This window comes from Curcuma longa, chromosome 5, assembly GCF_044706935.1.
Source record: "Curcuma longa cultivar G26 ecotype Majalengka, Jawa Barat chromosome 5, ITB_CL_G26_1.1, whole genome shotgun sequence".
NCBI lineage: Eukaryota > Viridiplantae > Streptophyta > Magnoliopsida > Zingiberales > Zingiberaceae > Curcuma > Curcuma longa.
In genome coordinates, this window is record NC_133865.1 from 6506673 (window position 1) to 6522175 (window position 15503).

The 15503-nt window shown below is 36.4% G+C and overlaps 1 protein-coding gene across 1 annotated transcript; it reads left to right on the forward strand.

The window, feature by feature from the left end:
- Positions 1–361: 361 nt before the first annotated feature.
- LOC141829417 (uncharacterized) lies at positions 362–15263 on the forward strand. The gene is made up of 14 exons (XM_074716877.1): positions 362–739; positions 3225–3386; positions 3878–3943; positions 7049–7192; positions 7319–7432; positions 7525–7626; positions 7700–7885; positions 8662–8751; positions 8833–8967; positions 10242–10364; positions 12843–12928; positions 13198–13810; positions 13907–13984; positions 14066–15263. Exons 1-14 carry the CDS (start codon positions 446–448, stop codon positions 15140–15142), a joined length of 3270 nt encoding a protein of 1089 aa, XP_074572978.1. The 5' UTR covers positions 362–445; the 3' UTR covers positions 15143–15263.
- The last annotated feature ends 240 nt before the right edge of the window (positions 15264–15503 follow it).

The window sequence follows — 15503 nt, forward strand, 5'->3', positions numbered from 1 at the left end:
AAGCATTTACCGATTGAGTCTAAATTATGATGTTTTTTAATTTATTTTAATGATTAATAAACAATTTTATGGAATAAAAATTAATCTAAAAAATCATTAGACAACGTGGCACCGTTATGTGAAACCGGCACACCGGTATATAACATTAGAACCAGGAGAGACGAAAGATGCCGCCTCGCAGCCTGGCAAAGCCACCGCTACATCAGAAAAAGAGCGTTAAAAGAACGCAACGGTGTGAAAAAGGCAATGTAACACCATATCGGCCACCGCTACATCAGAAAGCGAGCGTTAAAAGAACGCAACGGTGTGAAAAAGGCAATGTAACATCATATCGGTCTTTTGTTTTTGAAACTCGACGGAATTTCTGCTCGATCGCTCTTCGTCCTCCTTCGTCTTGCCTTCCTCGGCAAGCGAGAAACGGAGAGTGGTAGCGAGCGAAGCAAAGATGATGCGGTTGTTCAACGGCAAGGCCGCCTCCACCCCTCTGACATCGTCGTCGAAGGAGAAGGGTGAGAAGGAGAAGGGAGCGTCCAGTTCAGACTCCAACCCTAAATCGAGTCGTTCCGCTGCTGCGCCGCTTGGCCCCGCCCGGCCCCTCCGCCTCGTGTACTGCGATGATCAGGGGAAGTTCCAGATGGATCCTGAAGCCATTGCGGCCCTCCACCTGGTCAAGGGACCTATCGGCGTTGTTTCCGTCTGCGGCCGCTCCCGGCAGGGAAAGAGCTTCATCCTCAATCAGGTGCTCTCTATTTCCCTCCCGTTACCTCTCGCTCCTTGTTGGCCTTGATGAATCCTTGAGAGGAGTTTGTGCTTTCTGTATGTATTTTTTTTTTGTTTGGGGTTTAGATTTCCAATTACATGTCTGAATTATGTTTGTTGATGCTCGTCGAACAACTGAGAAGATTTCCCATATTCAAACTAGGGCTTTTAGGAAAAATCGAAATACCCATTGAAGGGCTGATGATGTCACAATGTTCCCCGAGTTCCATGCACAGAAGACATCTTAATTCCTTATCATCCGATACGGATGGACCTATAGCTGATTAAGAGATAAGAGTGTTCAATTAAGGTGGGTTAGAGCTTGGATGTTTAGTGACTTTGACCTACCCAATGTGTCTTTTTGTATTAAATTTTGGTTTTTAAGAAAGAGTTTCAAAAGAACATCAAAGTTCTTCAATGCAAATCAAGTTATCACCAGGAAGGAGGGATTTTTTTTGGTGATCCTAACCAATGTCCATGTCATTTAGTGGGATTTGTGTTCCAATAGCCTAAAGGTGGTTATGTAGGATATTGAAGGATCTTTGGATGATCATTGAGTTTTAGTTGTTGGTAAAAGTGCAAATTGACCGATTAGAAATTGGCCTTTGGAAATATTCCCTACAGAGACTGGTTCATATAGAATAAAAAAAAGTGATCGATTAACTAGAAAACTTTTTCATGAGACCAACTGTGTATTTTATATAAGTTGTTCTCATATCAATTTATTTCAAATTTGATTGTCCAGGGATGTGAGTTGACAAGTAATTGATGAACTCGAAACGTAATTGTTTTGATGACTATGGTTGGTCTTTATGAATATTGTGGATTGATTAGAAAAATTAAAATAAAGGACATGGTGCTTATGTGATAGTTGAAGATGCATGGGCAGGACAACAAGCGTTGGTGCAATGTTAAGCTTGTTCCAGTTTAAGCTTTGTGACTAAAGCTGGTGCCATAAACAACCTCTTTGTTAAGCAAGGATGAGGTCATGCTATTTACCTTCCCAATATCGCATTGGTGGAGTATTTGTGTCTCATGCATTTGGACTGTCCTTTTCAGGATACATCTGAGTGATATTGGCATAGTGTTTTTTTATATGAATTATGACTTGAAGGATGTAGATGAAGCAAATATGTCCTAAATGCTATTCAAAAGAATAAGTGGGTTTGGAGTGATATGGTTACATGTAGATGTGTCAATAAGGCTATGCTTCAGTATGACTAGGTAGGCCTAGGCATGTTGTGGGTGCTGGGTGCAGATTTCTTAGTTGGCGGGCTGTGTTTATCACTACACAAAATTGGGCTTGTGTCGAGCACGATGAGAGACCAGGCTGAGCATGGTCCATGGGCTAAAACGACCCATTATATATATTATAAATTTTAGGAAAAAAACTCTTTTGCTACAAATTTTAAAAATAATTTAAAAGTTTACTAAATTATTTTAAAAAAATTGGAATATTCCTGTGAAATTTTATTGGGATTTGCTTTGGGCCTTAACTGCACAACTTAAGTGGAAGGTGAAGAAGGCCTCCTTGGCGACACTTGAGCCATCACTCATTTACCGCATAGGAAAAGTTAGAATTCTAAGCTTGTGTCATGATTTATTGTATTTTTATTATAAATTTAATTTTATAATTTTTTTATTAATATATCTTTGGTCCGTTTGGTTGGATAAGCTGGGCAGGCTCATGTACATGCTGGTTGGAGCTTGGATTGACCTAGGCCATGCCCAGCCGAACACAGTTCAACTCAGTCTGGGTCCGGCCAACATGGACTGAACTAGGCCATCCTGGGCTTGTGGTGCAATGATAAATATTTGGTTAAAAAGTAAATATGACATAAAAGGCAACATTCTGTACTTCTAGTACATACTTGAGCATGCACTAAGTAATAATTTCAAATGGAAGAATGTGAAGAGAAAAAGTTATCCCACTTGAAACTGAACCTTTACGATGTTGGAAGCAACATTCTTCAAAGGTAACAGTAATAACAGCAAGAAAAAAGCCCAAACTCTTGTCCAGTTCATAAGTTATTTACTGAATCAGAGTAGTGTGTTTAACTGTTGCAACAAAGAGAGATGGGTTATATCATTTTCTCATTTCGACAAATGAGATTTGCGTCAACATTGTGTTGTTAAATGAGCATCATCAGTTCTCAAATTCTTTATGTTATATAAAAGAGTGTAGTTGTTACTACCCATGTTATGGACATTCACCATCATATATGGAATCCACATATTTTGATTCATCTATTCAATTACATGTATTTTTGTAATCAATTGTTAGGCAATGCACAGTAACTAATTAATTGATATGGACGCTCCATTCTTTGGTTTTTCTTTTATGATTTTGAGTTAAAAAAATTCCTTTTTTTGTTCTTTATGCTTTATTTCTGGGTTATTCTTTTACATTAAATTTGGGTCTAAACTTGAAGTTTCAAACACCTAATATATTTCTTTGTTGGTAGCTTTTGGGAAGGAGCAGTGGGTTTCAAGTAGCTTCCACCCATCGACCTTGCACTAAGGGGCTATGGATGTGGAGTGCACCATTAAAGCGAACTGCTCTTGATGGAAGCGAATACAACCTTCTGCTACTGGATACTGAAGGAATTGATGCATATGATCAATCGGTTAGATTGCCTCTCCTACAATTGATTTCTTCATAATGCTTGTTGTTGGTCAGATTTTCTAGATTTTGTTTATTCTAGCGACTAACACATTATAGTCAGGATATAACTGATGGCACACACAACATGCCCATGAGGAAAATCAGGATAATTCTATTTTTTTCCACTCTTCTGCACTTGAAAATCATTTGCCCTATTACTGACCTACGAGATGACTTGGATCTTATGCACTTGGACAAAAACTGTGATTGGATCGAGTTTAAAATGGTTTAGTGGATCATATCCACTTCCCTATGTGGTAAATAGTACTTTGCTGATACAACTTTTTAATGGTGTAATCATACTTTACTTCATGTAGGAATAGTTAATTTAAGACAACAACTTGGAAAGTATTTTAGCGGCATGTCACATACTTTTCTTTCAACTATATACTTGTTCTTTGTTATATGTGCTAATATTATCTTTTGATAACTGACTATCTTTATCTTTGGCAGGGAACATATAGTACGAAGATATTTTCTTTAGCTGTTTTGTTGTCAAGCATGTTTATCTACAACCAGGTATGAATCATGTTCTAGGCTGTGATTATTGATCCTTCAAGGCAATTTCTAGAGCATGCATTTGAAAACTTTATTTTAAGTTTATTTTTTTATTTGTGTATTATAGGATCGAATGTGATAAAAAAAGTATATTCTAAAAGAAAAATATATATATATATATATATATATATATAGGACTTCTACATGATACATATTGACTAAATATATGATGAGAGACTAGACCTTTTGAGTTGGGTTTGGGAATGCTTTCTTAAAGTGCTTTAGATTGGCAAAATACTTTAGGAGTGAAATATAATGTTTGATGAACTTATGCCTAAGCTCAGTTTCTTAGCAGGAAAGAAACGTGCGGGAGAGAGAAGTGAGCGTAGGAAATAAGTTAATAGGAACAAGATAAGGTAATTAATCGTGATTTTCACTTTTTCCTTTTTTGTTTCCTGGGTGGGGTGGGAAGAAATAGGGAATTCTATAGCCGATGAAATTGATTGTTCAAAAATATAAAAACAATAAAAAGTAAGATGAGTTAAAAATTTTGATTTTTTTCATAGTCATTCAGGTGCCTAAATTGGTTCTTTTGGCTCACTTTAGGCGAAAGCAGTTTTGATCAAAAACTGGGGAAGTATTTTCCATGTAGTTTCTTTCCCTTCCTTTGTAGTCTTTTAAGGAAACACATGTAAAACGAAGGGAAAGGTGAGTTCTACACATAGTTTCTCTAACCACATTTCCTTCCTTAGGAGACATAGTGATGCAGCGGATAACTATTAATCTTGTTGATTTGCGTACAAATACTAGAAATAATGATGCAGCAGATAAGTATTGATTCCGTTGATTCGAACATAAATATCGAAAACAATCTTCTAAACTCTGTTGATTCGATAGAATATCAGGAGATAGACAATCAAATTTGACATTTGGGAAGAAACGGCGTGGCCGCAAATATTATTGATAAAAAATTAAAAGCCTTAAAACAACCAAACATGTGACCTTAACCTTGCAAAGACAAAAATACCCTTAAAACCCTAACTCGACAAAAATAATAAAAAGATTAAAATTGCTCTTCTGTTCTCGTATCATTCTTCGCATAGTGGAGAAAATTCGCCCTCAAATTGTTGGTCATATCATCATCAGAAGTGTTGTCTTCTCGGTGTAATGCAGTGGAAAGTTATTGAATCCGTTGATTTGCGCACGAATACTGGAAACAATCTTCTACAATCTGTTGATTCAGCAAAATATCCGAAAATTGGAAAGCAAAACTAGTCGTTCCCGAAGAAGGAGATGGCGGTTAACTCCACAAGATTAACCTCGCTCTGATACCATTTGATGCAGCGGATAACTATTGATCCTGTTGATTCACGCAAGAATATCGGAAATAATGATGCAGCGGATAATTATTGATTTCGTTGATTCAAACACGAATGCCAAAAACAATCTTTTGAATCTTGTTGATTCGATAGAATACCAAGAGATAGGCAACCAAACTCAACGTATTGATCAAAAACTAAAAATCTTAAACAACCAAACATGTGTTTAAATAGATTTAAGACTAACATTGCAAAGACGAAAATACCTTCAAAACCTAACTCGACAAAAACAATAAAAAATAAATAAAATTGCTCTTCTATTCTTGCATTATTTGTACCAACTGATGCAACGGATAACTATTGAATTTTTTGATTCTCTCATGAATATCAAGAATAATTGTCTAAAGCCCGTTGATTCGATAGACTACCAAGAGATTAACAACTAAATTTAATGTTTGGGAAGAAATGGTGTAGCCGCAAATTCTTATTGATCAAAAACTATAAACCCTAAAACAACCAAACATGTGTTTAAATAGATTCAAGACCCTAACATTGCAAAGACGAAAATACCCTCAAAACTCTAACTCAATAAAAATAATAAAAGACTAAAATCGCTGGTCTGCTCTCGCATCTCTAACCAAAGCATTGTGCACTCCGAAAGTCAATTCTCTAATTGACATTGGAGATTGTATTCTAAAAATTTGGAAAGGAGTTCTTTAAATACTTCCAAAACTTAAATGTGACAAAAATCAAATAAATAATAAAAAATGAGAAAGGAAAGGGCAACAAGCAAGAGCTTCATGCAAGCTCTATTAAATCTTTGCTCGCATACGCAAGCGATGGTTTTGTCATCTGCACAAGCTCCTTTGCAGGTAGGGGCAAGAATTGAACTTTCGACCTCCTTGCCTTGGGTTTACTTGTTTATTCTATGTTGATGGATCAAAGTCAGACCTTCTTGTTGGAGCTTGGGTTGGCCGAAGAGAATTCCCTGTAGCTAAAACTTTTACCAACTTCATGGTCTAGGCCTCGCAGAGGGGACCCTTTACTCTATTTAGTACGAGATTGCTCCCTTCATTCCCGAGCTATTGACTTATGTGATCAAAGCCTAATGAGTACTGAGTAGGAAGATCTTCATAACTTAGAAATCATTACTATGGGGAAAGAGATGTTGGTTGTTCAAGTGAGTGGAATATGAGGCTTGGGTCCCTAAAGATAGATGTTGTTTGAGGTTACCAGCTTATATATGAGATTTTGATGTACTTTCTGCTCCTGAGTAATTAATGAATGATTTCAACAGATATGGAGAGGGTTAGAATTCATGGCTATAGTCCATGAATGACTGTTTGGATAACTACTTCATGTTTCTATCTAATCAGTTATTCATTGATTCTAAGCTTGGCATGATGCAACTACTTTATATTTCGATTTTCAATCATTTCAATCTTCTTACTAATTAGTACTTTAATGATGAAAAATAGCTGACTGCCAAACTTTACTAACAAGAGTTAGAACATTAACATATCCAATCTTGTTTTATTGTCAACTGGACATGGCCATCGTCAGTCATAGCTAGTGTAGTTACTAATTTACCACTAGTTTTCTGACTATACTTTTAGTTCAAGAACTTTACTTCTACATGAAGTGAAGGAGGTTTATTTTGTATTTTATGATTTGTCACAATGAAGATCTTGCTTCATTGGAGCAACACCTAACATTTCCAGCGATATGGTAACTTGCTACCGCAATGCTCTCTGCTTTTAGTAAACATTGATCTTTTATAACCTTGTTTCTGTTATGGTTTCTTCAGATGGGTGGTATTGATGAAGCTGCACTTGATCGCCTATCTCTTGTCACTGAAATGACCAAACACATTAGAGTCAAAGCCTCTGGTGGAAAGGCTTCTGTGTCTGAGCTTGGACAATTTTCTCCAGTATTTGTGTGGTTGTTGAGGGTGATAATATCTTCTCTTCTTAATCAACCATTCTCTCTTTTTGCTGCTTCTATTATATTCTCCTAAATCTCTAACCATCTTTTGTGGTTATATGATCTGCTAATTGATCACGAACAATTTTTGCAGGACTTTTATTTAGATTTAGTAGAGGATAACCGAAAGATCACCCCACGTGACTACCTAGAAATAGCTTTGAGGCCTATGCAAGATGGAGGTAGAGATTTATTGTCTAGAAATGAGGTTTGTGGTACAGATCGTACATGCTATTTAGCAAATTAACTCATGTCAAATGGTTTCATATATTAATATGTGCAACTCAACATTTCAAACAGATTCGAGAATCGATTCGTTCACTATTCCCAGATAGGGAATGTTTTACACTTGTGCGGCCACTGAACAATGAAAACGATTTGCGACGTCTTGATCAGATCCCTGTGAGTAATCTTTTTTAGATATCTAATTCTTACAATCTATTTTGAATTGTAACATTGTCTTTCTCTCTTGCAGTTAGATAGATTAAGACCAGAATTTAGATCTGGCTTGGATGCATTGATCAAGTTCATTTTTGAGCGAACAAGACCTAAACAAGTTGGGGCAACTGTAATGACAGGCCCCATTCTTGCTGGTATAACACAGTCATTCTTGGAAGCCATCAACAGTGGTGCTGTTCCGACAATATCTTCTTCATGGCAGGTTATTCTTTAGAACTTTAGATAGGTCTTGTTAACAGTTCTAGCGAATTTCCTTTTGAACTCCTCACTGTCATTTGCTTTCATTATTGTTCATTAGTCTACTTATTATGTGAAACTGATTTTCTTGGCTATGCATTCTGTTGTTAAGCAACAAATAATAGTCACCGTTATTTTTTTCTTGATCAATGTCATGCCGTTTCTAAAGATACTATTAACTTCATTGCAAATGTCTGCCCTTACCCAATTTAAGTAATTTGATTGCTTGTGGGTTTTTTGTTTTCATGCTAGGTCTGGGACGCTTCAATTCTCATTGGAGATTAAAGAACCAGACTTCTAGTTACCATTTTGTTTCTTGCTATAAATTTAACATATAGATAATTCAATTACTCGTAGTAGGGCTTTTAGATCCGTATAAACAGAACTGAAGTTGGGTGATAAAAATTCAATTCATTAAGCTGAATTCTAGATTGCTTTCTGATTCATTTTGGAGCTAACATATTGGATTGATTGCTATATAAATGAGCTTAGTTGACATGAAATTATGTAGTGTATGCGAACCAACTCTGGAGGATCTAGGAAAGATTAAGAAGATAAAACATCATTTGCTTATAATTACTTTTATTCAGGTTCCCTTTTTGTGACCTGGAAGTAGTAGCATCTCTTGGTAGATTGGCAAGAGGGTGGTTTGACTTGTACTAATATAAAACAGACTTTCATGACTCATTATTTGCTTCTTTGAATAATGATTTCAAATTTTCTCCTATATTTCACATGCAGAGTGTTGAAGAAGCAGAATGCCGTAAGGCTTATGATCATGCTGCTGAGACTTACATGGCCACTTTTGATCGCTCAAAACCACCAGATGAGGTTTAAATCTACACTTTTCATATCTTATATGTTGTTAACACTACTAGTTGTTCTAGTTGCACTAACTTCAAGTACTTGTAGGCTATCCTAAGAGAAGCACACCAAGTTGCTGTTGACAAAGCTCTTGATGTATTCAGCTCCTGTGCTGTTGGCAATGGATTAGCTCGTCAAAACTATGAGAAACGACTCCACACTTTCTTCAGGGAAGCTTTTAAGGTAACTACCTGTGCCATCTACATGCAGAAAATTTTTCATCAGGAAGTAGGCAGCAAACTTTGCTATTTAACAATATATATTCAATCTTATATCTATATTTGTTATAAGAGATTTTTGCTAGTCCTGCTCTTGCTCCAATTTATATGGGCTTGATTTTTAAGGTTCAAGTAGGTGAAATGCATAAATAGGCTGAATTTTTTGATCAGCTGATTTACATGAATTTCTACTCTTGTCGCGCGTAATTAACTTTTGGCGACACGTTATCGTGTAGATGTAACAAATTCATGCTGGTCTTTTGAAAAGATATATGAAGGGAAAAGTTTCCTCTCCTGTCCCATTTTCCCCTGCATTGTTTTTTTCTCCTTTGATTCTAAGTGGCCTTTATTGCTGCTTAGACAACTCTGTGCTGATCAAAGGTAATTACCATAAGACAAATTTGCTTTTAACTGAATAATTTTTTAACAAAGACTTAATATCTCTAAGTATTCAGTTTGGAGCTTTTGATCATGATTCTAGTCGGGATGAGAATCATGCCTTTTAAATTGTAACATTTCATATAAACCATAAACTGACAAGGAATTGTGGTTTTTGAAATGTTAAAATATCCAAACACCTGTATAAAATCACATGACATGGATCATAGGTTAAATTTGGATGTCCAGCTTTCTCCATAGCATAATTAAAAATCTTGTTTGCTAAATAGTGCAAAAGAAGTGCAGTCTGATGATAAAAAAAATCCTTTAGATGTTATTTTGAGGAGTGAAACCTCCTTATAAATGGCATAGATAAAGGAAGTGCAGTTTGATGATCAAGAATACTTATAAATGTTGTTTTTATGGAAAACCTAATTAAATAGAAAAATTATTAGATAACAATGATGAATTGGAATCACTATGCTTTTACGTATTTAGTTTTTCTTCTTAAGTGATTTTCATTTACATGTAACTTAGTGTTTACAATGCTAAGGCAGCCTGTTACCCTTCGGAGCTCCATATTAGGAGTTTTGTCTGCTTCACTGTCTAACTGTTATGATCTGGTCAATCTTAAGAGACTACCATGCTGCACAACTAGAAAATTTTTGAATTTGTCCTGCAATTTAATATTTTCACTATTTGACAATCGGAGGAATCCATAGCTGGTTGGTTTTTATGTTTTGCTATCATATTGTTACAAAATCAGTTTATTATGTTTATTGATGCATGTGACATGCAGTCTATTTAGTTTATATAAACAAGGCTAAAATGTAATCGTGGTTAACTATATTGTTTGTGAAGGACTACAAAAGAACCGCACTTTTAGAGGCTGATATACAATGCTCTAAAATAATCCAAAGCATGGAAGCAAAGTTACGAGCAGCTTGCCATGCTCCTGATGCAAAACTTGATAGCGTGATTCAGGTAAGCTATACCTCTCCTCTGGAAACATATAGTGATACAATAATTGATGCTACTATGCACATGATGGCAAAATGTTAATTGCTGAATAGAAAATGGCATAAATCCCTGCACTTGTTTTGTCATAGGTGGTCTTCTTGTTAGTCATTCTGTTGGGAATTAGGACTTAAAACTCTTTCTGTTTTCTTGAATTTTCTGTACTTGGTTATAATCTATCAGCAAATCTAATCTTGTATACTTCTCTTTTGGCACTGAATCTCCTGCTGCTGGATGTATTGTGTCATGATGTCTTTTGAGAGAAACATAATGCTGTTTGTATAAGCTGTGGTCGTTCTCAAATTTGGTGGTTTTCATCCATTCTTCACAATGTCTTTTAGAAAACCAATTTAAGTGAATATTTATTTCTTTAAAAAGTCAATTTATATATTGTTTATGACTCCATATTAGAAATATATTCTCTTTTATCGATCTACATTTACTTCATGGGTCCATCTAAGCACTTTGGGGTATAGTTGGCGTCCAACTTTAGGAGTTTTCTACACAAAACATTCACTTCTATCTGGGAAAATTGGTGATCAATTGTAGTTTTAAGAAATTTTGATTCTCTCCATTTTTATATAACTTAGTTCCTTATCGTATTATACCGCTAGCAGAGGTCCACTGCTGCATAAGTTATGCTTATTTGACATACTGAACAAGTCTTGGATCTTGGGTAATTTTTTATTTAATTATTCTATCACTTAAGGAATAAGTACAAGCTGACTGTTCTAGAATAAACCCTTAAACTCCAGGTAAATCCTATTTGTGCGAATTCAAAAGGTAAAATATAACTTCTAAAAACAACAAATCACAACACCATTAATCAATGCCGTCAATTTGGGATCTGGTTCTCCTACTGTCTTTCCAACACTCTCCTCAAGATGGTGACTAAATATCTACTGATCTCAGCTTGCTGATGAGTGATTCAAGTCTTGTTGTTGGTAAACACATCTGCCTAGAGGTGTAAATGGGCTGGTCTGCCTATGGCTCGACTGGACATATTCTAGGTGCACTTAGCCTGGCCAGAGACGTCGGAGCTGTGCTCAGCTCAACCTGGCATGATTTGGGTCGTGCATAGCTTGATTATGCACAATTCAGGCAGTGTCAGACTGTGTTAAGTATGCCACTATATATGGGTTTGTGCTCAATGAGGGTTGCGGGCCTGAGTTGAGCTGTGCTTGACCGGTCACTGTCTACGGGCCAAGTTTAGCCCGTTGCTTTCTTTTAATTAAGATTAATATTATAATCATAAATATTAAATATTTTTAATAATATTTAATAAAAATATCAAATTTAATAAATGATTTTAAAAATATGTTACTGATTTTAGTAGTTTCAGCTTGACCCAAATCAGACCAGAATGGTTCATGCATGGCCTGATTTGGTCTGCGGCATGACAATTTTTGGGTCGAGGCAAGCCAGTTGTGTACAATACTACCAGCCCATTGACACCTCTACATCCGCCTCTTGACTTGCTGTAGAAAGACAAACCTTATTCCTCTTTCAACCTTCTTTATATTCTTCTGTCAATCTTTACATGCTTCATCTTATCACAGTGTGCTGTAGGTTTAAGCAAAATTGGCCATTGCTTTTTGTTATGATGGCTAGGTTGTTCTGGGCTCTGATTCCATGTAAAAAGAATTGGATCTTGGGCAAAGTTGATTTAATCATTCTATCACTCTAGAAGGAATGAATACAAGTTATTGTTCTGAAATAAGAAATAGAAAGTATCTCTAAGTAAAGTGAATCCCATAATTATGGAAAAATAAAATAGGTATAAAAAATTCTCAATACTACTACAAATCACAATCTTATTGATCCACTATCCAGGAGCTCCTACTGACTTTCCAACACTCACCAACACACTTCTATGCATTGTGAGTAATTCAAATTTTAGATGGCTGAAGGTTTTGTTTAAGTCCCATAAAATTAGGTATTCTAAGCCCTAGGGTACCATCTTCCAATCAACCTGAAGCTTGCCGAGCCCAAATGGTCTAGATTCACAACACCTGCACCTATCACAGTACACTTAAATTGACTGCACATAACACATGAAACATAAGAATCATACTAAGTATGCGATCTTATCAAGATAACATAAGAGTCATACCATGCATACAATCATATCAAGTTATCAACTGATGAACTTTAGCAAAATATAATAGGAAAAGAATGACAGGATCAAAATACAACATCACACTTTTCTCTCATATGATTCCTCTCCCTAAGCAACATCTTCGTCCCCACTTTCACAATATTATGCTTCACAAAAGAATTTTTTTTCAATTTCCACATGTACTTAATGTGTTGTTTGGATTCAGCCCAATTGTGATTATGGGCATTAGTGTAATGCTTTTCACACTTGAGCTAATTCTCTTTTTAATTACTTCCGTTCTGAAACATGGGCATAATGTTTTTTCTTGGATATTTGAACTCCTGCAGCTCTTGGACAGTTTGATTGGCAGCTTTGAGTCATCTGCTCATGGTCCCGACAAATGGAAAAAATTGGTTTCCTTCCTTCAACAAAGGTTCGTATTTCTCTTCTACAATTAAGTGAAAAAGTAGTAGGATGCAAAGTCAAAAGGCTCCAAAATGGTGGGATGGCTCCATATTATTATAAAACCAATTGCTGCAGGTTGTCAGATAAATTTTACTCTTTGTTGACTTGTATGATGATCCTTCAAGTCTATACTTATACTATAGTAGTCTCTAACATAGACTGAGATACAATTCAAAGTTCCAAAGCCTGATCAGCACACAACACAACCATTCTTATTATTTTCATTTGCTTCTACAGTTTGGAGGGTCCAATTCTCGACCTTTTCAGAAGACAATTAAATCAAGTCGAACTGGAAAGAAATTCACTCAAGTCTAAATGTAGCTTGAGTGAGGACAAGTTAAATTTGCTTAACAAGCAACTGGAGGCAAATGAAAAACATAGATCTGAATATTTAAAACGCTATGAAGAAGCTGTCAGGGACAAGGAAAAAATTTCAAATGATTACACTGGACATATTGCTGATTTACAGAGCAAATATAGCAAGTTAGAGGAGCGACACTCAAATTTACTAAATAACCTGGAACTTTCAAAAAGGGAATACTCTATTTTGAAAAGTAAATACGACGAGATAAATGCAGAGAAAAAAGCTGAGGAGGAAAAGCTTAAAGCTAAGGTTTCATCTTTGGAAGCTAGGATAGGTGCTGCTGAAGGAAGATTAGCTGCTGCCCGTGAACAGGCAGCATCTGCTCAGGAAGAGGCATCAGAGTGGAAGCGGAAATATGATGTAGCCATTGCAGATGCAAAGGCTTCCTTGGAGAGGGCAGCAGTAGCACAAGAACGCACTAATAAGAAGGCACAATCCAGGGAAGACACTCTAAGAGCAGAATTTACTGAACAACTAGCAGCCAAGGTAAATTTTTACCTGTCTGTTTGTGCATGCCCCTCTCACTAATATGAATTAATATCATGTGTATTTTTTTCATTCTAATTTTTGGTGATGAAACAGGATGAAGAAGTCAGAATGTTGACTGTAAAAGTTGAACATTTTGAGAAGCAGGCTAATGATTTGAAATTGAGGATGGAGGTAAGTTACAGTTTCAAGAGCTTCGAATTTTTTTTGACATTTGTAAATGGTTGTTTTCATCTAAATGTTACTTGATTGCAGGTTTTGGATGAAGAACGCAGAAGCCGTGAATCAGAGTCTTTGATTTTGAAAGATGAAATAAAACAGTTAATTGAAAGCTTAGAATCTGTTAAAACAGTGGCTCAGTCGCATGAGAGACGGGCGAAAATTCTAGAACAAGAAAAAGATCACCTTCAGGAGAAATATCTTTCGGAATGCAAGAAATTTGATGAAGCAGATAAGAGGTACAAGGATGCTGAAAGGGAGGCAAAGAGGGCAACTGAGTTGGCTGATACTGCTCGTGCAGAAATTGTAACAGCCCAAAAAGAAAAGGGCGAAGCTCAGAGATTAGCAATGGAGAGATTGACAATAATTGAGAAGGCGGAGAGGCAGGTTGAGAACTTGGAAAGAGAGAGAAATAGACTGGTAAATGAAATTGAGGAGGTTAAGCAATTGGAAATTGATGCTGTCTCAAAGGTTGCATCACTTGAGCAAAGAGTTGAAGAGCGTGAAAAGGAAATAGAGGAAATGCTGAGTGAGAACAATGAGCAGAGATCCAGCACCGTGCAAGTTCTTGAGAGTCTTCTGGCAACCGAACGAACCGCTCATGCTGAGGCCAACAACAGAGCGGAGACTTTATCCTTGCAGCTGCAAGCCACTCAAGGGAAACTAGATGCCATGCAGCAAGAGTTGACATCTGTTCGGCTCAATGAAACTGCACTAGATAGCAAGTTGAAGAGCGTTCGAGGGAAGCGACAAAGAGTGGACGATAACATTGGCACAGAGTCAGTGCATGATATGGACGTCGATGATGTTGCAAAGAGTAGAAAGCGAACCAAAAGTAGCACAAGCCCACTCTACTATGCTCACACAGAAGATGGTGGTTCTATTTTTAGAGGGCAGGATGATCATAATCAGAGTCAGGGAAATCAACAGGCTGAGATTGAAGAGGATTATAAAAGGCTCACCATCGGAAGACTCAAGCAAGAGCTTACAAAGCATGGATTTGGCGCACAACTGTTGGAGCTGAGAAATCCCAACAAGAAGGATATTCTTGCACTTTATGAGAAGCACGTCCTCAGTAAGGTAACTGCTTGTTCATTAACCCACCAACATTAAGCCTTGTGTGTTAATCTAGTACTTGTGATCTTTAGACGCGAGTTTTGAACAATTAGTTTTTTAGAAATGCTGATGATGTATACATTTAATATCTTGAGGGAGATCTTTTGGTTTTCTTTTGTATGCTTATGTAAATTTATACTCCTGACTGCTTGTGTGTTAGATTGATTCATGTCATACCTCATGTTTGCTTGTTTCTCTCAAAATGTGCATCAATTCAACTAGTGTGGCTCTTCCATGCACCATTCCTTTTAGGTTTTTAAATTCAGATCTCCCTTTTAGATCAAACCTCTAATCGTGCATTTGTTTGTTAAAACGTTTAGTTTTTTATTTTTCTCTTTTAAATAACATGAAAACAATT

Bases quoted from the DNA above. Each gene is read 5' to 3' on its own strand.
- LOC141829417 (XM_074716877.1), top strand. From the start codon at position 446: ATGATGCGGTTGTTCAACGGCAAGGCCGCCTCCACCCCTCTGACATCG. The intron at 8,968-10,241 runs GTAACTACCTGT...TTGTTTGTGAAG, and splicing joins TCTTCAGGGAAGCTTTTAAG to GACTACAAAAGAACCGCACT. The intron at 13,985-14,065 runs GTAAGTTACAGT...ACTTGATTGCAG, and splicing joins ATTTGAAATTGAGGATGGAG to GTTTTGGATGAAGAACGCAG.